Genomic DNA, 27,448 nt, shown 5'->3' with positions numbered 1-27,448 from the left:
GAAAATTTCAATTGCTATTCACTATAAAATAGAGTTTTTAACTTCAGAGAGAATTATAGACTCAGAAGTGAAAAGTAAAAGTAAAAGGCAAGTCAAGAAAATAAGGATCAGAAGTATTGTGTGAGCACAGAAGTCAGGTTAAGTGGCTTGTGATAGCTATTGAATGAAAAAGGAGAACATGTCAAAGCATGTGGGTGAAATGCCCCCGTTGGGATGATGCCCAATGGATGGCCGTAGCAGAGAAGCACGTACCCAAATACGGCAAGTAAGACGAATACAAGAGATGGGGAAGACTTAGGAATTTATCATTGTAAATGGCACATCTTTTAGTACAGTTAAAACTAGAGCCAGATTACAGGAATATTGAAAAGAATCTATTTTTTAATGTATTCAAGTTCTTCAAAAAGAAGGCCTATTAACAAAGTAATAGTGTGATTGAAATTACGCCATTTAAATCTAATATCCTATATTTCTGTATGGCTACAAATGGAAAACTTCACAAAATATTGTGCATAAATAATATTATGCTCGATTGTGATACTTGTATATCTGTTTTTCAAGGGCTAACTAACAGAGCAGGCATATTAAAGGCAAAACAATCAGATTTCTTTGAAATTCAACCCTTTGAAAAGTGCTTGTAGAAACAAGCAGTCCTGGTTCAAAGGAACATATGTTGTGGTATTTTTAAGTAATATTTTAACTGGAAAACAGAATGGTTGTTTGAAAAACTTGATTGGGCACAATGATAGAGCTGGTGGATAATATAAATCCAATCAAATTAGCATTTTAGATCTTTTCTGAAAGAGCTTAGGCTAGTTGCATTTGGCACACAAATAACATCCTGGATTGCCACTTTACCGTCTCCAAACAGAATTGACGATATCACGGCCTTGCAATTTAGAAGTCCGCAATTCAGAAGAAAAGTGCAAGCTCTAGTTGTAAAAAGAAAAAAAAAAAAAAGCTAATCTTGAATTTAATGATTTCTGTGTAAATTTGCAAACTCTATCTCTCATTAGATTAGTTAATACAATGCAAATACATTATTCACTGGGCTGATTTCTAGGCAAGTAGGTCTGCAGTTTATCTGTGTGCCTTCTATCTCCTCTTTACTTCCTCTCTCACAGCCGCCCTCGCCCAGCAGCCAGCCCCAAGCCCTGTTCTGCTTCCTGGCAGCCAGGCCTCCACTGTGGTGCCCTTCTAAACTCACTCTCTAGAGCACAACCCTAGGCACCTGACTGGAAGTCTCCAAACTTTTCTGACCGAGCACCCTATCGGAAAGGATTCTGCGCACACCCCCAAAATCCTTATAAAATACGTGTATATATTACTGTTAATATATTATGAATACAATAAAACATACTGAACTAGAAAATTTTCAATAGATGAGATAAAAATGAAGTAAATCATATTTTAAATAATTAAAAATGTATTAATAATAATACAAAATACATTTTCCTCTAACGTGTTACTGTTAATAATGCTTTTTAGGGAGAACAATAATTGAAGATGCCTCCTTATTTTTTAAATCTTGGTTGAACTTTTCGTGCTGCAGCAAGGCAGCTGTCCGCTTTTGCTGCAGTTCATTTAAAGGCTCTCTGAAAAGAGCTCGCAGAGATGTATAGATTTAAACGGAAGAACTTCCTCATTAGCTGGGTTACTAAATCATGATAGTACTTATTTTTCAGTCCTTGCACTCATCTGATTTTGGTTGAAATCTGATGAATACATTTCTGTCTTGTCTAATGTTATTGATTTGTTCCTGTAAACTAATCAGAAGATGTTGAACATTTTTATATTTTTAACAAATGGCTTCAAAATCCACAGAAATTTTATTAGGAGAATGTTTAAGTGGGTTAAAAAAATCCTGTAAGCTATAAGAGTTTATATAGGTCACATGCATTGTTTTCAATCACAAAAATCACACAATGAAGGAAATATTTTCAAACATCAACAGAGCATAGTGGGTAAGGGCATAGGCCCTGGAGCCAATTGTCTAAGTCAGAATCCCAGCTCCTCTACTCACTATTTGCGTAGCTGTGGGCAAGTTAATTAGCCTCTCTGTGCCTCAATTTTCTCTCCTGTAAAATAGGATAATGATAGAACCTACTCAACAGGGGTGTTATGAAAATTAAGTCAGTCAATATTTGTAAAGCACTTAATATCTGGCATATGGTAAGTATATGTAAGTATGTAAAGATTATGGGGAGAATTCTCATTCCCTACTGTTTTAAGTGTAATAATTAAAATCACTGTTGAAATCAGTTGGGTATTATCTAGCAAAGGTGGACATACACACACCCTGTGACCAAGCATACCCACCAAGATACTATGTTTTAAAACAAGAGTGGTCCTAGCAGCTTTGTTTGTAATAGACAAAAACTATAAATAACCCACATGTCCATCTACAATGGAATGGAAAAGTAAGTGGTCATTTATATATCCACTGGATGCTATTCAGCAATAAAAAGGAATGAAAACAGCAAACTACAGCTACATCAACATGAATGAATCTTACAAATTCTGATGAGCATAAGAACCAAGACACAGAAGGGTAAATACAGTGTGATGCCACTTATACCAAGTTCAAGGAGAAGGAAAACCAAAATATTAGTTTAGGAATGCACGTATAGGTAGCAAAACTATAAGGAAAAATAAGTAAATAACCATCACAAAAGTCAGGCTCCTGATTATCTCTGAGGAAAAGAAGAGGATTGTAACTGAGGAGGGGCACAGTGGGTTTGTGTGTGTGAGTGTGGGTATGAGTGTGTGTGTGCGTGTGTGCACCCTTGCATGAGTGTTGATAATGCTCTGTTTTCTGACCTGGGAGATGTTTAGGAATGTTTATTTTATAATTATTTATTAACTTATTGCACACTTATTATGCACTTTTCTGTATCTGTGTTATATATCACAATGAAGACATCTTTAAAAACTGCTATACAAGTCTCATTTTCACCAAATTAACTGCATTGTTAACATCCTATATTGTCGTGTTTCTGGCTCCAACTTCTTGGCTGGAATAACTGCTTATGAGATACACCTTGAATGAATTTCATGTGGTTGCTCTCACTGTATCCTTAGTATAGAATCCTTCCTTTTTAAAAAAAAAAAAAAAAAATACTTCTTTAGTCTAAACAATTAATCCATCAGTGGTTACACTTACACAAGTTTTGAATAAAACATAGGTTTTATTTTTTTTAAAAGTCTGTTATTATTTAAAATATCATTGAAAGACATAGTAGGAAAAGAATATCTTTTCCAATATAGCTTGCCTTCAGTGGCTCACAAAAAACTGTCATTTTTAAATGTATTTCACTGTTACAACACAATGTAGTAAATACCACACTGAAACAAAATCTATCAAATACCATAATTGAGACATATTAAAAACATCTGTGCTTGCAGTGTAACCTTACAGTAAACTTCCCACATTGTGTAACTTGTTCCAGCACTTGTGTCTTTGGGTCTTTGGCAACGTTTTATTTGCATATTCTCGAGGTATTTGCTGTCAAAGGAATGCAGTTGCTTTTTTCCATTTGTGTTCCATGTATTATTTCAGACATTTTTTTCTTGGCAAGAAGAAAACTATTTTCCTAATCGTATGTTGCTTTTCGACTTTCATTTTTAAGAAAGTTCAGAAGAGGCTTTTTAGCATTTGCAATTGGTGAGTTTTCTTTAAAGTATTGGCTTGAATAGTATATTACTTACATATGCTGGAAATATTGTTGAGTTTTATCTTCATCTTTGGATGTCTTGTTTTTACATGGCCAGCTAATCGTAATCAGATCAGAATATCCAGAATATAATTATCTATTACCTATAATATGCACTTAGGATGAGGTGGATGTTAGCAATAGTAGATGTAAATCCATATTTGAAACAGTGTTCTTCATAATTTCAATTATTATGGTCAATTTCTTATCAGATCTGATTAGTCATTTGTTTTTTATTTTGTAATGTGCTCCCAAAGAGTGTTAGAAATGTCAGCTTAGCCAGTTGTGCCTGTTCTTGCATCATTAACACTATCTCCATTGGTCTGTGCTTTAACAGTTTGCTTAAATATCATCCATAAATCCACTTAGTCAGATTCAAAAACTGCAACATGGGGCAATATGTGGAAAGAGAACAAAGCACAGAGCCCTCCCCTCCCCCACTGTGTGCTGCTGTGCCCCCACCCTCTCCCCTGAACCCCCTCTACCTGCCCATTAACACAAGTGGGGGTGTTAGTGCCAATCTTCACATTAGATGTTAGTAAGGCTTAATTTATTCCCCTCCTTTTTTGGTAAAAAAAAAAAAAATATATATATATATATATATCTATTTGTAAATAGACGTTCCAACACCTTATTCTGGAATTTCAGAAGTCACCTTCTTCACCCCACTTTGCTCTTGCTCTAGATGGGCTTAAAATTTTGTTTGTTTTTAATGTTAGAAACCCCATCTTTTTAATGAAAATGAACATGAAACGCTGATACATATTAAGAAAGAAAAAAAGATGGCAGTAAGACTGCTCCGGTTGACTTTGAAACGGGAGGAGGAGGCGCTCGGACCTCTTTAAGCATCTCTCTTCCCACCTCCTCAGGCGGGCTCGAAGTTTCCTCCGTGGAAACCTAGTTTCCTTGAAACACAGTTGGAAAAATCTTATGCCAAGCCTCGGTCTTCAGACATGCCCTTAGCAATACTTGCTTCCTCTCTAGTCATTAAGGAACCAGCATGTTTTTCAAAGGCTGGTATGTTAATATTCATGATCTGGGGACCAGTGATAGCTCACTGAGTTACTGCACATGTACCTTACACTCATATGTGGGTACATTTTATCTGGGGATAAGAACATCCATCAGAATAAACATGAAATGGTGGCATTTCAGTCCTGAAAATAGGAAAACACATTGTTTGGACTGGAGGCCCTTCCTTGTGTGTTCCCCGGTGACCTTGAGGTTGAAGGACGTATGATAATCTAGTTTGTTACACGCTGGTAAAAGCAAAAAAAATTTTTTAAATGCTACAAATGAAGAAAAGTACAAATATATAAACCAAACAAAAATTGTAAATAAAAGAGGAATAATTATAAAAAAGTGGACTTAAGATAATTATGAAAAGAATCTTTAAAATATCAGGAAATGGACCATCTGTGATAACGTATTAGCCAAGATGAGTAACACTAGCTGCTGTAATAATTGACCCTGAAATGTCTGGCTTAACTCAATAAAGATCTATTTTCTCATTCATATCACAGTACAATGCATGCTGTGAGAAGGCTCTGCTGTAACCAGTCATTCAGGGACCCAGGCTCCTTCCACACTGCAGACCAACAGATTCAAACACATGGCTCCAATGTTTGACCTGGCTTCATCCAGTTGGTAGACGAAAAGATGAACGATAAAAGAGAGTGGAGGGGCCAGCCCAGTGGCATAGTGGTTAAGTTTGCACACTCTGCTTCGGCGGCCTGGGGTTTGAGGGTTCGGATCCCAGGCATGGACGTGCACACTGCTCATCAAGCCATGCTGTGGCAGCATCCACATACAAAATAAAGGCAGATTGCCACAGATGTTAACCCAGGCACAATCTTCCTCAAGCAAAAAGAGGAAGATTGGCAACAGATGTTAGCTCAGGGCTAATCTTCCTCACGAAGAAAAAAAGGAAGAGAGAGTGGAGAAGGCACACCTCTTAATTGCTCAGTAGGGATCATATTCCACTAGTGAGAACTAATCACGTGGCACTACCTTCATGCAAAAACTTTGGGAAATGTAGTTTAGTTTTGGGTCCTGGAAGAGAAAAGGGGTTTGGTGAGCTTCTAGCCGGGCTTTGTCATATACACAGAGGTTGGTCTAGGGATTCCCGATCTATAACTTGAGTATCACCAGGTCTGACTTTGGAAATCTCTTGGGAAGCCTCTAGCACTCTCTTTTCTGCCTGTTGTAATAAAGGAATCTGCACACCAGCACAAATTCAGCTTTTGCTGTTCCCTGACCAAGCCATGATCTTCCATGTCTCTACACCTTTGCATGTGATTTGCATTTGAGGTCTGTCCATTCTTTCCAATATTCCTTCCCTTCCAATCTCCTCTTCTTCCAAATCTAGCAAGTTCTTCCTCATATTTTAAGACCTAAGAAAATGTTTACTTCCTCTATGAACTTCTCTCTGATGACGCGGAAGGTGCAGATCTCTTCTTAATTCACTGAACTTTATCCTTGTACTTTGTACCTACCTCTATTATGCATAAGCCTATATTATAATTATTTAAGGAACGAGTATGTTTTCAAAATGATCGGGTGCATTAATGCTCACAATATAGTGACTATAAACAAGAGACTTAGCTTCATGAGGATAAGGACTGAGTCATGTATTTTAGCATCCCCCATGCCTACTCAGCCCAGGCCTGGCTCACATAATTAATAACTGAAGAAAAAAATGAATGCTGTCTCCTTTCCTGTCACTTCCCAGTGTCTCTCTCACTCTCTCTTTTTTTGTATTGTGGTAAAAACCATGTAACACAAAATTTACCATCTTCCTTTTTAAGTGTTCATTACAGAAGTAACTAGAGGCACCTTATTTGCAACAGATCTCAAGAACGCTTTCATCTTGCAAAACTGAAACTCCATCCTCATTGAAAAACTCCTCATTTCCCCCTCCCCTCAGCCACTAGTAACTACCATTCTACTTTCTGTTTCTGGGAGTTGGACTACCTTAGATGACTCATGTAAGTGAACAATGCTGTATTTCTCTTTCCATGACTGGCTTATTTCATTTAGCATAACCCCCTCAAGATTCATTACTATTGTAACATATGACAGAATTTCCTTCTTTTTTAAGGCCAAATAATATTTCATTGTATGTACATACCCCATTTTTTAAATCCATTCATCCATCCTGGTGTCTTTAACTTACAGTCGCTGAAGGGAACTGATGAGGAAATCTATTTTCTATTGACCAAAGAGAAAGTGATCCTGTACTCTTAAATATTTCAGAATGGTTTAGGTTCTAGAAACTAAAAGAGAAACTATACTGAGTGGAAAGGGAAATCAGATTTCTTAAAAATCACTGACTACCTGAAGAACGGCTCCCATCACACCCCATCTGAGCAGAGACACTATTACACTACCGTCAACTGAGCAGCAAGGGCCCATAATAAACAACTGTTCACATTCCAAAGGCCTCTGACCCTGGTCTTTTCACGGCCCTGCTCAGTATCTCCTGTTTCATACCCTCAAAATAGCTCTGTTGAGAAAAGAAATAGCGAAATTTTAAAGTAGGGCAAAATAAATAAATGCATAAAGTAATAAATAAGAACCTTTTCAACACAGAGCACTTATCAGAGTTTTCACGTTTATGGAGAAGCCGAGCCCGGAGAAACCTCTGACTTTCTCGGCGTTAGTGGCTTCCAGCGTTCATTTGCGTGGAGGTAGTTTTGAGGCCCTTTAGGGACCTTCCCAACCTTTACTTCAGTGCGTTATCAGGAAAGAATCTAGAGTATCCTTGCATTAGCATGATGCTTATTTTTTCAGTTAGTCTGAGGAGCTATTATTAAACATGTCGCCATTAACGTGTACTGAAAAATCTTCAAGTAAACTTGCATTTAGCTTGTAAACACGTTAAACACCTCACACGTAACTTTTCAAAACTCTCACAAGAACTCCAGCACTTAAAAAAAAAAATCCTGCCGTTGTGGGTAAAATATGCCAAATACAGCTTCAAATAGTAATTAATTCCCCCCAAGCGATATTAGCAAATTAATTGGTGTGTGAACAAAGAACCCTTTCTGCACCAGCATGAATGTTGCCTTTATTTTTTTCTCACAAGTATGATTTTGGAAAACAGCTGTAGTACATGTTGACAAATGACAAAGCAGCACACGTAGTAAAAGACTTCGGTCAAGGCCAAGAGAGGAAAACAAATCGGGGCTGCTGGAGCGGCCAGCGGGCTGCATCCCCTCGCCTCCCTCTTTCCCAGGCTTTCGGGAGCGGGGGCCTCCCCGCCCCACCCCCTTGCCCTGGCTCTGGTTACACCCTTTCGAGTTGAACAAACTTGCTGCAGGCGGATTGGCGACCGGGAGCTCTGGGGCTCGGATGGTGTATTTATTAATTTATACTCCGCCGCGCCCCGCGCCGGCCGCTGCTTTGTATCCGGCCGCCGCCGCCCGGCCCGGGGCCTCGGCGGGGAGCGCGTCCTCCGCATCCGCCCGACCCCCAAGGCCGGCACGTGCTGCGCCCGCCCGCGGGCCCGCGGAGGGGGCGGAGGCCCCGGCGCTTCTGCTAACCCCTCTCGGCCAGAAGGAGGAGCAGCGGCAGCAGCGGCAGCAGCAGGAGGCGACAGCAACCCGGCCGAGGGAGCGCGGCGGAGAGGGGGCTGCGGCGCCCGGGCGCCCGGCGACGCTCGGCCGCGGTCGAGGAGGCGGGGAGCGGCGCGGCCGCCCGGGATGGTCCCCGGCACTTCCTGACTGGCTGGCAGCGCGCCCCCGGCCCCTCGGCTGGCTCGCTCGCTCGCTGGCTCGCACGGGCCCGCTCTGCGTCGGCCGCGCCGCGGTGGAAGCGCGCGGGGGACTCGGCCGGGGATGAGCTGATTGCGGGTAAATCAGCCGCCGCCGGGCCCCGAGAGGCCGCGAGGAACCGCTTTTCTCCGACTCGCCGCGCTGCCCCTGGATTGGCGATCATGTACGTACGCGTCGCGGTCCTGCCATTGTCTCCAGCCCAGCGCGTGCCGTGCGCCCCGGGCCGAGGGGCGCGTGCCCATCCTCGCGGCGCGCTGCCCCCCGCACTTCCTGTTCCGAGGAAGGCGATCCGCGCGCTGACCGCACGCCTCTTCTCCCCCTCGCCCCCTCTCTGTCGTGTAGGTCCATTCACATCGTGGCGCTGGGGAACGAGGGGGACTCGTTCCACCAGGACAATCGGCCGTCGGGGCTCATCCGCACTTACCTGGGGAGAAGCCCGCTGGTCTCAGGGGACGAAAGCAGCTTGTTGCTGAACGCGACCAGCACGGTCGCGCGTCCTGTGTTCACCGAGTATCAGGCCAGCGCGTTCGGGAATGTCAAGCTGGTGGTCCACGACTGTCCCGTCTGGGTAAGGGGCGGCAGCTGCTCGGTCCGAGGCTGACGGAGCTTTTCTTTCCATCCCCCCCACCCCCTTGTCCCCTTTCATGAATGTGGAATGTCCGGGTCATCTGGGCAGAGTTTTCAAACATTTTTGAGAAAATCTTTGGTCCTTTGTTTCATCGGGCAGGGGGCAGCCCAGTAGGAGAACACTCTTAGGAGGCAAAAAGCCCCAGTGGGAGAGTGGAGCACTTACTCGTATGCTGCACGACCGTGGGTTGTCCCTTGGTAGACAGCTGACAGTTGAATGTGTCAACCCCAAGGGACGGGGTCACTAAGTTTCACCAGCAGAGAGCAATGTTTTTTCATGCCTACCCTGTGGGTGATAGTGTAATATTAGTGTTCTAAAAATAAAAGTCTCTAAAAGTTCAACACAGGCAAAAATACTGTCCACTGGGGCAGGTCAGAAATAGGACCCCCGGAAAGGAGGGGAAAAGACGGGGACTGAGAATTAATTTTGAACGACTCATTTATAGCAGTATCCAGCTCTGAAAATTTTAATTAGTGATTTGACTTTTAATGGTGTAGATGCTCTTGATATAGTAGCCATTTGTTTTTAGGGACTCATAAATCAGAAATAATATTACTGATATTACTGATACTACTGGGAATGTTTAAAATCTTTAAAATTTGTCATGATTGAAATTGTAATGAAGTCGATAAATTCTAGTGTAATTCTTGAGTGATAAAAAGCAAAAGGAATCTACTTGACACATATGTTTTCAATACACAATAACATCGTATTTGGAATGTTTTCATTTAATCTTATTTGAATATTTCTGATTCTTTGCTGGTATTGGAGTTATATTGCAGCTAAAGATTACATTTCATAACAGAAGAAAGTTTAGTGTCTGAAAAGAAAATGCAAAGTATCATTATGTGAGGTTTTACATTTAAACAACAATTTTTAAAAACTTAATTGGGGGCTATAAGGGACTAGTGCATCTTTCTGAAGAAATGTATAGACTATACATAGAAAAATTTCTTATTTTGGAATTTCCATATTACAGAAAGAAAGATCACTTGTCCACGTAAATTTTTGCTTAAAGGGAAGTCGTGTTTTCATTACCAGGAACGCTGTTAAACTCCCAGTTATGACAATGATGATGCTGATCATAGTCAGCATTGATAGAGAACTTTTTGGCCGTAGTCTGTGAGGGCAAATGAAACACTTCTTTTACTTTGGTCATTTCATTGTGAAAGATCTTACGCTCTAAAAACTTACTGGTTCTGCATGCGGTTGAACAAATATTGAGTGAATAGAGTAAATAAATGTGGGAAAAAAAATAAGCTGAATTAGGATGTTAGGGTTACTTTTCCTGTTTTTTCTTTGAGCTGTTAACTCTTTCCTGTTTGTGTTGTTAATTTAGCAAAAAGCAATGCTTGTGATCGCATGTATTGTAGTAAATGAAATCCTCCAAATAGATTAAAATAAGCCTCAGTAGTCTGGGTTTTTTTTTTTTGCCATGTACTTATTGTTATGTTTTGTTATGCTAATCACCTTTTGTTTGGTTAGACTCTGACCTTGTTTGGGGTGTTGAGTTTGTGACGAGGTGCAATTTTCGGGGTTATGGTGGTTTTCAGATCTAGTAGAATATATTTGTAGAGCTACTCCTTATAAGGTGCTTTTCTTCTCGTGGTGATAAGTAAAAGCCCATCAGAGATATTAAAGTTGATTGTATTCATCAGTTGATGTTTGACATATGTATGAATCAGAATATTAAATATGGCCGAGCAGATAGAGCACAGGTTTTGATAGTAAAAGGACCTGATTTCAGATCCCCACCTTGCTACCTAGTGGCTGTGTTCCCTGTAAGTCGCTTATCCTCTCTTAGCCTTACTTCCCTATGTATAAAATAAAATAAATGTAAAAACCCCTGTCTCCTAGTGCCGTGCTGAAGAATAAATGAGATAGTACATGTGGAGTTCTTAGCCCAGAGGCTAGCATGTAGCAGGTACTCAATAAGTGGTAGCTGCTAGAATAATAAAGTGTTCATCACAACTTCAGTATAGCCGTGTGTCACTTATGCTAAGCAAAAGTGAAGTGTACCCCCACGTCATTTAGGATTTGCACAAATATGGTACATTGAGGCAGCAGTGTTCGTACGTAGTAAGTGCTGTATTTGGAGCCTCACAATCAAGTAGAATAAACTTGTTTTACTGTAAAAATTCAGATTATTTTTAAAAAGATGAGTTCCATTCTCCAAACGTGGCTCCAGGCCTTGTGTTGCATAACCTCCTAGAGGAAATCCTGGAACTGATTTACAAGGGGTGGGAGAATTTGATTTCCTTCATGTTTCTAGAAACCAGTCGAGGATTTTCTGTTCGACATAGTTTTGAGAAGAAACGTGGCGTTGTTTCCTTGGAGCTAGAATGAGAGAGTTGTGCTTCTCTTTCCTAGTTTTCCCCTAGATCTGTAGCCTGTTTCTGGATCCTTGCCGTATATCCTTGGCAGTTTCTAAATAAATGTGGTTCAAATTCATTATCTGTAGCTCATTAGTTAGTATGTCTCTCTTGCACCCGCCCCTTTTTTGGCGCAGTTATATTATTACTTTATTTCTAGATCTTTTCCTGTTTATTAAAAATATTCCATAAAAAGCCGTGAGGTAATATATGCTGAGTTTTCTTGTGCAGGGTTTGAAGCTCTGATTTGTATTAAAAATAAAATTATTTTTAGTCTCTATATTCTCAATACCTCTGTGTTGATGATGCCAAAACCCATTTTCTCGTGACATTTTCCCTTACATGTTTCCTTTTTCCCTGTACACCTCCCCAGTAATTCTGGAATTCCAAACTATTTGGAATGTGAAGAGCAGTTACTTTTGATTTGTTCTCTCAGAGTTAAATGGCTGCTTAATATTGGTCCCACTTGTATTTAGCGTTTTCTTTTTTTTTATCCCATTCATCTGACTCTCCTCTTTCTTTGTTATACTCAGATACCCTGTTATATTTGTGTACTTTGAACTTGAATACTATAACAGATACAGTTGGAACGGAATGGGTTTTGTGGTTTGGGATTTGGAAATCAGCATAGAGCTCTGCTGGGAAGCTTTTCAATTTCTTGATCTGTGTCCCATTTCACTTCTCCCCCCTCTTACACTTTCTACAAAGATCAAGACCTTGCATTTGGTGTTTATATTCCATAGTTCGCCTATTTTTAAAAGTTGTTTTACTCTTCCTTAAAAATGCTCTGTGCATCCCACTTTCACCAAGGCGTTTACACCTGAAAATTCTGCAGTTCTTGTTACTCTGAGTGCACTTGTAGGAAACGGGTGGGAAGGGAGGGTATAGGGAATCGGGAGAGGCCTTGCTGGGGGCACGGGAGGTACTAGTGAGAAGAAGCTCTCTCTGCAAAAGGGCATTGCTGTGTAAGGCTTTTCCAGAATTTTCTATCATAGGATAAAAGCTCTGTCACATGGATTTTGGTTGAGTGATTCAGGCACTGTTAACCCTGTTTTGGACTCATATTTCAGAGTGCAAACTTTCATAGCCCAACAGTTTTTGGACCTATTAGCCACATCTAGCTGTCTACTTTCTTAATCTAGATTTATTACATCTTAGAAATACACACCAGAGACCATATGAAAGGACAAATAATGATTAATAGTTAACTGGAATATGAGAAAAAACCTACTTGTACATATTTGGCAGTGGTGTTTGGATATATAAAGATATTTTCCTTATATCAATAGTCACACAAAAACTGAAAAATTGTTTCTAAAATATCAAAGCAATTTAAGAAGTACCATCCGTAATAAATTAGTTTGGCCCTAATTCTAAATATTAATATTATTAACTATAGTCCAAAAGTAAAAATTTCAAAACTGGAAAGATTTTTTCCTGAATTTTTACTTTACGTGAGCAAAATACATGAATTGCAAATATATTCCTTACCCTGTTAGCACCTTAGAAGACACAGTATCTTTTTGTGGAGGTATGTCCTCCCATACACGCTATACGTATACAGTACTGTCCAAGGATGGATAAAGTTGAAAAATATATTTGAGTTTTAAAAATATGGAACTCCACAGAATTCACACTGTACTACAATTCAGAACACTGAACAATCCTGCAGTGTCTAACTGGGTCACAGAAAATCCTTTGAAGCTTCCTAACTCATACTGATGCTCTTGCGTCTAATCCATAGTGTTACATTTTTGAAATTATTAGGTGATAAAAATATGGCATTATTTTAAAACAAAGTGCTTATTTTCAAGTACAAATGTTGAAAGAGGTTGCTTATTTCATCAGACTCTCAGGAATTCTGTAGAACTTTTATGACTGTATAGTCATCTAGGCTAAATGAAGAAGAATTTTTAAAAAAAGCTGGTGGGCTTCAAACATTTTTAATTTTATGTAGTTACTGTTTTAAAAGGTAAACTTCTTTGTATGAATTCTGAAAATTAAAATATAGCAAAGAATTTAAACAAAGATGTTACCATGTATTTCTTGATTGATTTGAAGACAAGCAGACTAAAGATTACTCTCTGCATTTTGGTTTAGGACATTTTTGACAGTGATTGGTACACCTCTCGAAATCTCATTGGGGGCGCTGACATCATTGTGATCAAATACAACGTAAATGACAAGTTTTCATTCCATGAAGTAAGAGACAATTATATTCCGGTGATAAAAAGAGCATTAAATTCAGTTCCAGTAATCATTGCTGCTGTTGGTACCAGACAAAATGGTAAGTATTTGATCTTCTTTTTTATAATGAGAGTGCAGGTACTGTATTAATTTTACACAGAGCTAAGTTTATTAATGATTAATACAGTTTAGGAAAAAAACCAAAATGGTTGTGGATTCAAATGCCAGCTGTTCTCTCTTCATCATGGGATAGGATAATGAGACATCAAAGGAAAGTGTGCAAATTTCTGCTGTGATTCTGATGGTTACAAATTTGTCTTCTAAACTGCTCTTCTGCAGTAACGAAGGAAGTTAGTAATTGTGTTTTGTTTTGTTTTGTTTTGTTTGAGGAAGATTAGCCCTGAGCTAACTGCTGCCAGTCCTCCTCTTTTTTTTTTTTTTCTGAGGAAGACTGGCCCTGAGCTAACATCCGTGCCCATCTTCCTCTACTTTATATGTGGGATGCCTACCACAGCATGGTGTGCCAAGTGGTGCCATGTCCACACCCGGGATCCGAACTGGCAAACCCCAGGCCCCTGAAGCAGAATGTGCGCACTTAACTGCTGCACCACTGAGCCAGTAATTGTGTTCTTTTGATATAGGAGAGATATTAGGCTGATGCTGAGCACTGGAAAACTTTTTGTGTGTGTGTGAGGAAGATTGGCCCTGAGCTAACATCTTTGCCAATCTTCCTCTTTTTGCTTGAGGAAGGTTGTTGCTGAACTAACATCTCTGCCAGTCTTTCTCTATTTTGTGTGTGTGATGCTGGTCCTTGCCTGGGATCCAAACCCGTGAACCCTGGGCCACCGAAGCAGAGTGCGTGAACTTAACCAATGTGCCACCGGGCTGGCCCCTGGAAAACTCTTTTTTGACAATCTAAAGGTCCATCCAGGTGGGAAGGGCAATTGTCCACATAAGGACTTGGGCGCTGGGCTTAGGTAGCTAGCAATGGGTGAGCTGAATTCTCTGACAACACTGCCCTAGGGGATGGATTATTTACTCTGTGGCTGATGGATCAGTTTGGTTCAGTCCGTTTCAGTAGTTGCTGCTATGCTTATTTTTGTCAGCTATCTCAGCGCCAACTCAATTCACTTTGATTTGGTGATGTTTTATAGTTCTTCTTAGTGGCATTCCCTCAGTAAAGCTGTCTTTAAAATTTTATTTTTATTCATTTATGTTTTGTACTTTTTTATTGAGGTGTAGCAAAGTAAAGGACAAAGTTCATTAATCTTAGTGTGCAGCTTAGAGCATGTTTACGCATATGTACACACATGCACCTTTCACACAGACCAAGATGGAGAGCCTCTGCAGCCCTCTGGAAGGCTCTCTCATGCCTCTTCCAGTTAATAACACCCCTCCCCAGAGGGAACTGCTGTTCCAACTTCTAATAACATAGGTTAGTTGTACCTTCTCTTGAACTTCATACAAATGGAATTATACAGTGTGTAGTGTCTTGTGTCTAATTTCAGTTAGCATGGTACTTTTGAGATTCATCTATGTTGTGCTTATCTATAATTTGTTCTTTTTATTGCTGCACATTATTGCATGATATGAATATGCCATAATTTTCTCACGCATTCCTTTGATGATGCTTAGGTTGTTACTTAGGAGTAGGATTGTTGGGTCATAGGGTGGGTGTATGTTTAGCATTAGAAGATCCAAATAAAGCAGGCTTGACCTTTCCTTGACCCCACATCCACTCTACTTCCCTCTTTCGCATTGCTGGCCGTGATTCTTGAAAGAGTCATCCACGCTTCCTGAGCCCACTTCCTGGCTTCCCATTCATTCTTCAGTCCACCACAGTCTGACTTTGACTTTCACAGTTACTCTGAGTTTGTTCTCACTCGGGGTCACCAGTTATATGCTTATTGCCAAATTTAATACATTTTAATAACAATTCTCTCTTTGAAATGATTCAAACACACCTCTTGCTCCATTTAATAAAGCCACCCTTTCTTTCCCAGCTGTGCTAATTCTCTCTCTTCTTTACTGGCCCGTCCCCTTCCCCCCACACCTGCACACTTACACCAACACTTCCTGTAGTTGTTGCCCAGGGTTCCATCCTTTGGTTTCACCTCTTCTTGCTGTTTACTTTGACCACGAACTCACTGATCCGTTGCCCTAGCTTCCCCTGGATAGACATTGATGATCACCCAGTCTGTTTCTCTGGCTCCAGTCTCTCTCCTGACCCTTATCTCCACAGACATCTTCCTCTTTCTGCTGAATTCCTTGTCTCAGTGAATGATGCCAAACCGATCCATTCATCCGAACTACAATCATCCAGCCCAGCTTTCTCTCCCATTCCCCATATCCAGTTGACTAAGAAGCTCTTTTGATTTTCCATTTTATATAAATCTCAGACTCACTGTTTTCTCTTCACTTTCACTGGCTGTCAGACCCTAGTCATTTAATTCTCTGTCATAGTGGCCTTTTTGCTCTCCTCAAGGGGCAGTTCCAGATTTTGTAGGAGCTGAAATGTATACAATTTTAGAGGTCCTTTGTAAGGAAAAAACTACAAAATTACAAAATTAATTTCAAATTGTAAAAGTACGTGTATGTACAAAAGTGAATATTTATTTAGAAAGAGAAAAGAAAGCACAACAAATTTTAAATCTAAAAAAGCTGTCAAATACCACAAATATATATTTTAAAAGTTTCTGTTATTTAACACCTTGACACTTTAACTTTTCTTGTATTTGTTGGGCTGCATAGTCTCTGATCACCTCTTCATATAATAACCACTTTTTGATATTTTCTGTAGAGAGAACAAAAGATAGTTTTTCTTCCAGCATATTTCTTCACTCTCCACATCTTTTTGGTGCTGGGCTCTACAGTTTGTGTTGTGTTCGTCTTTCAGCTTGGCATCTTAGTGTCTTGACACCAAATAAATCTGCACAGTGGGTGGCAGAAGCATTCCCGAAGGCCATTCATGTACCAGGACACTTAACCATACAAGGAAGTGATGACAGACACAAATAATATCTCACTAAACCTAAATTTAAATTCCCCTTAGCATGATCCCCAAAATGCCCATGGTTACTCCAGAGCTGCTCTCACAAGGTGAAGTGAGTTGGAGTGGAAAGAGACATGGTCTTAACCAAATGTAATTAAAATATTTTATTTTGCAAATTTTACAAAAGCATATAACCACGTAAAAGAATCTGGTGCTCAGGGTTCTCCCAGGGCTTTGGGAAGAACCCACAAGAAAAGGGCCTTGAAGCTTAAGCTTCATCAGCTTCATGGTAAATTGGCCCGTGGTCTCTTATTCCTGCATTGCCTCTTTCTGAAATAAATCCTCTGGGTATAATCATCTCAGAATACAAGTCAGATCATGACACTCAATGCTTTAAATTCTTTAGAAACTTTCCTCTTTTCCCCTAACTTTTATTTGCTAAATTTCAAACCTAAGAAAATTGACAAAAGGACAATGAACCCCAGAAATTGCAAAGACACACACATGCGCGTATACACGCTTTTTCTCTCTGCAACATTTGAGAGTAAATTGGAAACATTATGGGATCTCTTCAGTCCTAATTACTTAAGCCTGTATCATCTAAGAACAAAGCCCTCCTCCTATTAACCAGAATGCAGTCAGTCATCACTCAAGAAATGTAACTGTTATCTATTATACTATTATTTAAAATATAATTCATATTCATAATTCCCCGGTTGTTCCAAAGCTTTTTCCAATCCAGGATGAAATTAAGGGTTACTTATTGCATTTAGTTGTCTTGTCTCTCTAGTCCCTTTTAATCCAGAAGAGTTCCTTAGCTTTTTTGCTGGGGTAGGGAGGCAGGAAGGAGGTGTCTTTCATGACATTCACATTTTTAAAGAATCCAAGCCCATTATTTTGCATAAGTCCTTCAGCTGTGATAACTGTGGTTGCAAAATAGTGATTTTCTATCATCCCTTCTACACTTATTACTTGGTATTCTTCTGTAAATAGAGCCTTCCCTTCTCTCTGCTACTACATCTTTCTTTTAGAATCATTTTGATTCATGGGTTTGTTTTTTTAAGTTCAATACTTTATAATCTCTTCTTCTCAGATTCTTTCTGATGTTCACATTACCCCAACTTTTCCCAGAGGGAGCCTCTTCAAGCTGGCTTCAATTAATTTTTGAGTCTTTCCTTATTTTCTGGCATGAGATGTTCCAGGCTCACCTTAGACTGTGCCTACCCCAGCCCTGGAATCAGTTATTTCTTCAGGGAGCCTTGGTTTCTTTTAATGAGTAATGGGATTTAGAAACCAAGATCTGGGCTCTGGGGGTGCTCATTACTTTAGGTGTCTTTGCCTCTAGATACTTTCATTGGATAGAGCCATATATATGTGTATTTTAAATCATGGATTCCCACTGATGCCCTCACTCCAATCCAGTATTTGTATCCACTTTAATAGTTTTCTATTGTAAAGTCTTATCTGAAATACAAGATCCATCATGATGTAGCCCCTGACTAATTCTAGGACCTTGTAGGACTCAATCCTCTGTGGCTTATATACCCATCACACTAAACTACTTGAAGAGCTTAATGTCTTTCTTTAGATCTGGCAAAGTCAACTTTCTAAATTCTTCAGATATCACTTTCCGTCCATTTTCTCTATTCTCTCATTTTGGGTCTCTTGTTAGACTAATGTTGAAATTTCTGGATCTCTCCTGCATGTCTCTAATCTTTCTTTTATATTTCCTATTCCTTTATTTCTCTGTGTTGCATTATAGGAGAATTCCTTGGGCATTTTTTCTAGGTCACAAATTAGTTCTGCTGGGTCCGTTCTGCTATTCTGCTTTAAAATTTCAACAGCTTTTCATATCCAAGATCTCAAGTTGATTTATTTTTCATGATTTCTTGTTCCTATTTTAAGGATGCAAATACTTAAAAAAAAAAAGAACCTTCTTTCAATTAATTATCCTTATTTTAAAATTCTGTTTTGATTGGTCTATTAAATCTGGTTTTGAGGGGAGCGTACCAAGTCTTCCCATTTGATGAGATTTTATTTCATGGTATGGATGCTTCTCAAATGTTGGGTAATTCTTAATTTCCCTAGTTTTGTAGTTTAGATACTCTGTTGAATTGATGCCTTCCTCCTCCTCTGCCCAACAGCTCTCTGGGGTACGGGTGAGAATATACTCAGGATTCACAGGCCTGGCTGCTTCCACTGGGGTGCTCGGCCTAGTCTCCGCTCCGTTGCCCTTGGGCCGCCTCCTTGCTTCCACATCCCATCGCTGAGCAGGGAGCACTTTTGATGTTGCCACAGTGCATGAGATCCTGCCTGTACTCTGAGCTTCAGCTTCCCTCTTTGGTCCTGTGCTGTCTGCCGTCAGCCTCTCAGGCACTCCTAGTTTCTGGGCTAATGAGAATCTCTTCTCTAATTTTTGAGTGTTGCTCTATGTGCACACCTCCCTTCCTCCTTCCCTGTCTTCCTCCCTCCTCCGTCCCTCCTTTTCTTCCTTCCTTTCTTCCCTCCTTTTCTTCCTTCCTTTTTTCCTTCCTTTCTCCCTTCGTCTTTCTCCCCCTCCCCCTTTTTATTTCATCACTTTTTTGGTTTGGCAGGGAGGGGAGATTGCAGTGTGGGCTTAGCTTGCTATCTTGAAACTGGAAGTGACGCTGTGTTCCCTTTTTTCTCACATCCGGGCCTCTGCATATGCTATATCCCCTGATCAGAGTGCCTCTCTACACAACCCCTATGATGTCTGCGGAGCAAATTCATACTTGTCCATTAAATCATTACCTCTTCTGTGAAGCCTTCTATGGTCCCCTCAGCAGAGTTCATTTCCTCTCTTCTGTTCCCATGGTGATTCTGTACACCTTTATTTTAGTACTTATTATATTGTGTTATAATTGTTTGCCATCATGTCTATCTTGGCTCCGTTGACTATGAGCTTCTTTTATCTGTGTATCCTTATATCCCTAGTATTTGATGGTAGGTGCTCAGTAAATATGTGTTCATTGAGCGGCCGAATGGTTTTATGAGTATACATAAGTGAAAAAACTCACTTTCACTAACAAGATGAAATTAATTTACCATATAAGATGTGATCACAAATCTAAACCTGGCTATTTAACTCATGGACATTTATTGTACCCCCCCCCCCCCCCCGCCTATCTCTTGAAATACAGTGGTCCCCCCTTATCGCCATTTCACTTTCCATGGTTTCAGTTAAACCAAGATTAACCATGGTTCGAAAATATTAATTGAAAATTCCAGAAATAAACAATTCATAAATTTTAAATTGGTATGTCATTCTGAGTAGTGCGATGAAATTTCGCATCATCTAGCTCCATCCAGCCCCGTGATCGTGAATTGTCTCTTTGTCCAGCGTGTCCCCGCTGTATAGCTGTATACTGCCACCCACCCCTTTATCACTTGGTAGCTGTCTTATTATCAGATTGACTGTCACAGTATCGCAGTGCTTGTGTTCAAGTAAGCCTTATTTTACTTAATAATGGCCACAAAGCACAAGAGTAGTGATGCTGGCTGTTCGAATGTGCCGAAGAGAAGCTGTAAAGTGCTTCCTTTAAGTGAAAAGGTGGAAGTTCTCAACTTAATAAGGAAAAAAAAATGGTATGCTGCAGTTGCTAAGATCTCCATAACTTTTATTACAGTATATTGTTATAATTGTTCTATTTTATTATTAGTTATTGTTAATCTCCTACTGTGCTTAACATAAATTAAACTTTATCGTAGGTATGTATGTACTGTATAGGAAAAAACCTACTATATATAGGGTTTGGTACTATCCGAGGTTTCAGGCCTCCACTAGGAGTCTTGGAACATATCCCCCACGGATAAGGGTGGACAGCTGTACAAGAAACCGTGCTGGGTGTTCTCCTCTGGTAGCTCCTCTCTTGAACTCTTTTAGAATTAGTTCAGCAAACACTATCAGTCTCATTTCTTTCCTTTGTGATACATGTTTTGACAAGCTTGACTGTGTGTATGTCTTCTTCATCATCTATGGCTCTGAATAAATTTTTGGCTTTTACTAAATCTCGAATCTATCTTTAAAGTAGAAATTTTTTTCCAAACATGCCTAGGGTGTATTCATCACCTGAAACTCCTGAAAATTCGCTTCCTGTCTTCTTTTCTTTGTGAAGTTCTGATAGAGCCTACTACATTGCTAGGCTAGAATTCTTAAAAGGATTTCTAAAAGTTTCAAGCATTGGCAACATTGTAAGAATCACCCTATAGGTTCTGAAAGCCACTGCTTTGAAAAAGATGCCATTCATTTGAATTCCAGAGTTACATTGTGTTTGCTTTAAAAAAATAGACATTTTGTGATAACATCTTAAAGACAATATGTAAGAAAGAAAAAAACTACAGTAACACTGTAGAAGTGTAACATTCTAATTCACAGAGTCCCCTGACTCTGAGGTAGGCTCACAGGAGTGAGCTCCTGAAGAAGGCGCCGTGATTTAAAATTCTTTTGGGTCCTCTGATTGTTCCTGATGAAATACTTAACGAAGATTTATTTAATCCATAAATGTTGGTTGATTCTCCTACCCAACATATAATGACTAGGCATTTTTCCTTTTGAGTGCATGTAAACGAAATGTCTTCTGTGTCGTAGAGGAGAAATAAGGATTAGGTATAAGGAGGAACTTCCTAGGCATGTGTGTCAGGAAGATGCTTATGACTACACACGATGGAAAACCCCCCTCAGCTGAGTTAAACCTGAAATTAATTGTATTTTCTCTCAAATCAAGATTATTTGTTAAAAATTCTTTCACACTATGTTCACTTAATTTTTCACTTGAAACATTACTGACTTTGCTTTATTTTTGTCTAGAAATAAAGTTTAATGAGATGATCTTCCTACCCACCCCATTCCATCAACATAAGGAGAGCTTTGTGGACATAAGAAGGACTCTGTCTTTAGAAACCAAAGGCACCGTTTATGAAGGCTTTGTAAAGAATGTGAAATACCAATGTGTTATTTTTCAAGATAGGCTAAATTTTGTATGAAAACTATATTTGCTCCAAACCTAAAATGATCTTTAAAAAAGTAAATGCAAAAACTCAGATTAGAATTTATAGCATAATTTAGAGAACCCAAGCTTAGTTTTTAAATCATGTATCTTTGAAATTAATAATTCTTTGCTCAAACTACATTTTTATCTTATTTTTTGATGTCCCTTTATCAGGTGGAACAAGTAACAGTGTTGTTGTTTCTCCATCTCTTAACACACAGAGAAACTTGGACAAGTGACGTGACTTCTCTGAGCCTCATTTTCCTTCTATGTAAAACGAGGAAGTGACTTCATGGTTTCTGAGCTCTAAAATGCTTTCAGTGAAGCTAAAGTTATCTAAATCGTGTGTGTAGTACGCACATGCACTAACTATCCTTGGTATACACCCTATATGTGTGTATATGTGCTCCATCTATATGCAGTTCCTTGCTAGGGAGTGTGTCGTGTGTGCTGTAGGGAGTTGCCCAAATGCCCTTTCAAGGCCATTGTACTTACTCCCTCAGTTACTAGGCCTCTTGGCTGCTGATGGCTCACAGCTGAGTCCCTTTCCAGGCATTACCCTCTGCTGATAGAAGCTGTTTGCCCAAGGTTGTGTCCCCTCCATGCAGGCAGCCCTCCTCTAATTCCTGGTGGATTTAGGGATACAAAGGCCCAGCTGCCTTTCCCCAAATGGGGAACCACTCTAGAGCTCCAGAGCCCCTTGTAGAATCAGCTGAGGTCCCGGTTGCAGCTATATTGCAGTTTGCATTTTTCCTCTGCCCAGTCCTACTTCCCTCACTCCTCAGAAGAGTCGTTCCCAAGATCACTGCCCAATAAACCTCTTGCACACCAGTCTCTATCTCAGAGTCTGCTTCCCAGGGAAGCCAACCTACAACAACATGCGTTTCTAGAAATGGATTTACCTTCTTTTGGCTGCCTTTTGAACAATGACATATCTGATGTTGTGGCATGAAACAAAACAAACCTAGCTGATGGATACAGGTTGAACGTATGTTTTTAGCCTCATTAAGGAGTGTCCTTATAGATAGGTTGATGTACCAGCTTCCCAGCCATAGATCTGTACATGATACAACCATGAATATTGGGACAGTTCACATTTTGAGTAAATACTTTTTATTCCTTCAGTTTTTTTATTTTTTAATCTTGAAGAAAAAGATAAAGAGGGTCTGAATTTGGTCTCTGCAATTGAATGCTTTAGAGTCTAATAATGGAAATGTATGGATTAGTAAGAATGTACTTTATATGAAATCTACAAAGAGAGTGGCAATTTTGCAGCCTTAAAGAGTCAGGTCAATTTGAAGACTCTGTTAAAATAAAACTATAAGGCCTATTCAAACTTGGTGAATATATTTAAAGTTCCTTACAAAAAAAAAAACCAACCCACTGTTTTCCATAGTTTCTAAGGGCAATCAAGTTGTTAAATTTGTATTGATACTCAGGATGTCAAGGTTGTGTAAAGAAAGCAGGCTTGCCATTATTGGCTCTTCGATCTAATTACTATAATAGCCTTGGTAATATCCATTCACCTATTTTTAAATTCTTCTATTTTCTAAAACACTGTTCATCCTTCTTGCAGTTAAAGCTTGTTTATTTTAGGGACTTTTCTATTATCATCGACATTTTTCATTCAGAGTCTAGTGAATAGTGGATGTATAAAATGCCCTTGAACTGTGGTTCTGGTATGAGCTCTTAATTTGTTGTTTAATGTTCAGGTTGTCTCTGTACATTTTTTTTCCTGTTTAATTTCAAAGCTCTTTGTTACTCACGTTTGTTTTCTCAGAAGAATTACCTTGTACGTGCCCACTGTGTACCTCAGACCGGGGGAGCTGTGTCAGCACGACGGAAGGGATCCAGCTTGCTAAGGAACTAGGCGCTACCTATCTGGAGCTGCACAGCCTTGACGATTTCTACATAGGAAAATATTTTGGTGGAGTGGTGAGTGGAAATTCTTATTACATAAATTAAAGTCGTTTGTCAGGTTGGCTCTTTAGCTATTTTCCAGAACGTCAATTACAACTTTCATTTTAAAAGCATGATTTGTTTCAACCTTGAGAAGTAAAATAAGAGTAACTAGAAAAAGAGTTTTTTCAGAGTAAAATTACGATTTTATTTTTGTCTCCAAATGAAACACTTCCTATTATCTAATAGGATATTTGGTGATACTTTATTAGTCTTTGTCGCACATAACAAAAGCATGTTTACTTACACAAACCTGTGATGTCGGTTTTGATAGTAATCTTTATACAGCTCAATGAGCCTGGCAACCTGAACCAGAGGGCCCTGAAGGTTCTCTTTCATTTCTGTTTGCCACCTGAAAAGAATAATTTTTCTTCTCTATGTGTGCTTCGGCAAGATTTCTTGTACTTCTGGACTTGGTGTAGCTCAAAAATATCCAGCGGAGCTACTGATACAAATAGCTTCTTGTTGGATATGTGGGGAGCCAGAGCTTGCTGCTGTGTTGCAGTGGTGTTTACTGGGTCCTGTGGGCATTTTGAGGCCCATCTCAGCACACAGCACCTACCCTACAGTATTCGGACTGCATGGACTAGGTCCTTGGAAAGACTGTGGACTTGTATCATTTAAGTATTAACTGACTTTGGAACTATCTTTCCAACTCTCTAAGAAGTGACTTCTTTAAACAGACAAATCTAGTAAACATGGATAAGAGGTTTAAACCAAAGTAAACCTTACATTAAGCAGGAGCACTTCGGTCTTCTCCATCAGTGCCCTAGCTCTTTGTCAAGGACTCTTTCCAATATGCCAGAATATTCATTATGTAGATTCCTGTAGAAATGTTGAGGTTTCCACAGATGACTATCGAAATTTCATTTGTTCATTTCTTGGAGTTGCTAAACTCCAAATAAGAACCAAAAATAAAATAAGAACCAAATATAAATGATTCTGACTTCTCTCAAATGTAATTGGCTGTTATTCACCCAGTAAGGGAAAGAAACATTAATAATACAGCATTAAGGAAGATATGCTCACAATATTAATATTATCAATTACTGTAAGAAACTTTTGTCTTATTTATCTGTAGTGATAGGCAGTGGGTAGAAAGGTAGAGAGGGGTGGAATCTGATTTTCCTGTCAAGCAGATTACATTTTAGTGGTTTTAAAAATAAATCTTAATTTGGTCTAAGAATCTTGCATTTCCCTGAAATACCTAGGGAGTTAGGGGAAAAAACGTAGTTTGGTTTCGTTTGTTGGAGAGGAAGTGGCTGGTTCTCTTGGGGGCCTTAGGTCTCCTTGTCCCCCATTTTAGAATCAGTCTTCCCACCTCCCAACTCCCATTTTCCCATCCCTCTCTTCTTTCCCCTCCTTGTTTCTCTTTTTTCCTAATGCCTAGTTTTGCAGTTAGGGTTGGCGGCATGAGGAATATTGAAGATGTGGTCAAGGTGGGGAGAAAGACATGGTGGTCTCTTTTTTCCTTAACTCACAACTTGATGAGAATGTGGAAATAAGATCAGAATGATCTGTTTTCAGACTCTTGAGTAGTAAAGTACAACTGAGATCTTGAGTGTGAGAAATAATGGCGTTTGCAAGAATATGGATGGAGATGATGTCAGACTGAAAGGAGCATTTAAAATCTTGTGTTTAAGAGTCAGGGATGAAGATCTGGCAGGAGCGGCAGGTGCTTCCAACTTTTAAAGAGCCCCATCTGGTCGTCCTCCAGTTGCACTCCTCCCCACAGGGCACGAATTGACGGAGCCCCTTCTAGACCTGCACCATCCAATATGGTAGCCACTGGCCACATGTAGCTATTTGTATTTAAATCAATTTTTAAAAATTTAGTTCTTCTGGCGCACTAGCCACGTTTCAGGTGCTCAGTAGCTACATGTGGCTAGTGGCTACTGTACTGAATAACACAGATATCACAGATATAATTTCCATCAACACAGAATAGAAAGTTCTATTGAACAGTGCTGTGACCATGCTCCAAAATCCAGGACCCCAGAATTCTCTGATGAGCTGGCCCTGAGTCTGTTGCCCCGGCCTATGCAGGCCTCTTCACTAGGTCTGTCCTCCTGAAGGTGGACCACATTGCTGCTGTGTACATCCCTAGGTCTGAGAGGTGGCCGAGGGGTGACTGCTTTTGAGGAATGGGAAAGGGGAGAGTGAGTGGAGCTTGGATATGTGAGTGTGGATGTCCACTTGTTTGCACGAAGATCCTCAAGGTGTGGGATGGAGCAGGGATGAGGAGAGAAGGGGCAGTCTTGGGGCCCAGGAGCTAGGGCCCAGCTTTCCCTGTGCCACATGAAACTCCAAGGAATCTGAGAATTTAAATCCGAACCTAGCCTACCAGACTTTTGTGATGATGTATTTGTCAGAGGAGGATAGAATATCTTTTACATGACAGTTTGTTTTCTTGGTTTGTGATATTTAAATATTTGTGAATGTGGCATGTGATCCTCCATTTGTACTTTTGCCCCAGGCCTCATAGTGTAAGGCACAGGCCTGGAGCTGTGTAAGTGCATGTGGTGAAGATTTTTAATTTATAACATAAAGGATATATTTCAAAGTAATTTTATTCAAGAAAAAAATAGAGCAGATGTGAACTTCCCTGGCTGATAGGAGCGTCTGTGACATAGAGCCAGATCTGTCCTGCCTTCAATTTTTCTAGTATTAACTGCTTTGGGTGCCACGAGACAGTTATTGACAGTCACACAGTTGTACTGCTTGGCTTTCTTGATTATTCAAGAGAATAAAGAGTTCTTCTTGAATGGATGGTTTATTTATGGTTAGACAAGGCACAATCTATTCTACTTGATGCATTTTTTTAAATAAAAAAATTGTTGAAAAGTGCTAAAGCATACGTGTAAATAGTACTGTCATTAAAAAATATTTGGCAAATGAGATTTGGGGTATAAATTGTCATGTCAGATACATAGTTTCTTGGCACTTTAATTAAAAATTGATTCATCTTTTAGTTGGAGTATTTCATGATTCAAGCCTTAAATCAGAAGACAAGTGAAAAAATGAAGAAAAGGAAAATGAGCAGCTCGTTTCATGGAATTAGACCACCTCAGCTTGAACAACCAGGTGCGTTTATAACCCATGTCTAGACTTTCAGTTGATATTTATTATAGATCATTTCACAAGTCCTAGAGCAATTGTCCTCAAATTTGAGTATGTTCAGGACTCACCTGACATTCTTCTTTGGGAAATCTGGGATGGGGCCCAGAATCTGCTTTTCAAATAAGCTTCCCTGGTGATCCTGAAGCACGCGGTACTTGGACTATATTTTGAGGAATACTGGCTTAAAATCTTGAGCCTGTCAATTCTTAACAAAATGATGTATGTGGTGGAGAGCTGTTCTAGATTAAAGTCTGATGAGAAATAACAACCAAACACACTGCATGACCCTTGGTTGGCTACTTGTTCAATAAAAACATCTAAAAGACTTTCTTGTGACCGTTGGGTAAAACTTTAATATCGACTGGAAATTAGATGATATTATGGAATTACTGTTAATTTTCTTATGTATGGTAATGGTATTGTGGTTAATGGAAGAATGTCCTTATTCTTAGGAGGTGAATGAGAAAGAGCCGAAGTATCCTGATAATTACAACTTACTTTTAAATGGTTCAGCAGTATGAGTGTGTGTGGATGTGAGTGTATCTATCCATCAATAAGGCAAAAAATGACAAAATGTTAATAATTGCAGAATCTAAGTGAAGGATATATGTGTGCCCGTTGTATCATTCTTTCAACTTTTTTGAATGTTTGAAAATGTTCATAATACGAGGTCAGAGGAAAGTAAAATAAATA

General features: G+C 39.6%; 1 protein-coding gene across 1 annotated transcript in view; it reads left to right on the top strand.

Moving 5' to 3' along the window:
- The first annotated feature begins 8,257 nt into the window (after positions 1-8,257).
- Positions 8,258-27,448, top strand: part of RHOBTB3 (Rho related BTB domain containing 3) — a 52,651-nt gene continuing 33,460 nt past the window's right edge. Inside the window, exons 1-5 of the mRNA XM_001503702.6 lie at positions 8,258-8,651; positions 8,831-9,056; positions 13,589-13,775; positions 23,457-23,611; positions 26,608-26,719. Coding sequence (XP_001503752.2) covers positions 8,650-8,651; positions 8,831-9,056; positions 13,589-13,775; positions 23,457-23,611; positions 26,608-26,719 — 682 coding nt within the window. The 5' untranslated portion in view covers positions 8,258-8,649. The remainder of the gene's footprint in view (positions 8,652-8,830; positions 9,057-13,588; positions 13,776-23,456; positions 23,612-26,607; positions 26,720-27,448) is intronic.

Source organism: Equus caballus, chromosome 14 (assembly GCF_041296265.1).
Source record: "Equus caballus isolate H_3958 breed thoroughbred chromosome 14, TB-T2T, whole genome shotgun sequence".
Classification (NCBI taxonomy): Eukaryota; Metazoa; Chordata; class Mammalia; order Perissodactyla; family Equidae; genus Equus; species Equus caballus.
The sequence above is the reverse complement of the archived record's forward strand: the minus strand, read 5'-3'. Positions and strand labels throughout refer to the sequence as shown.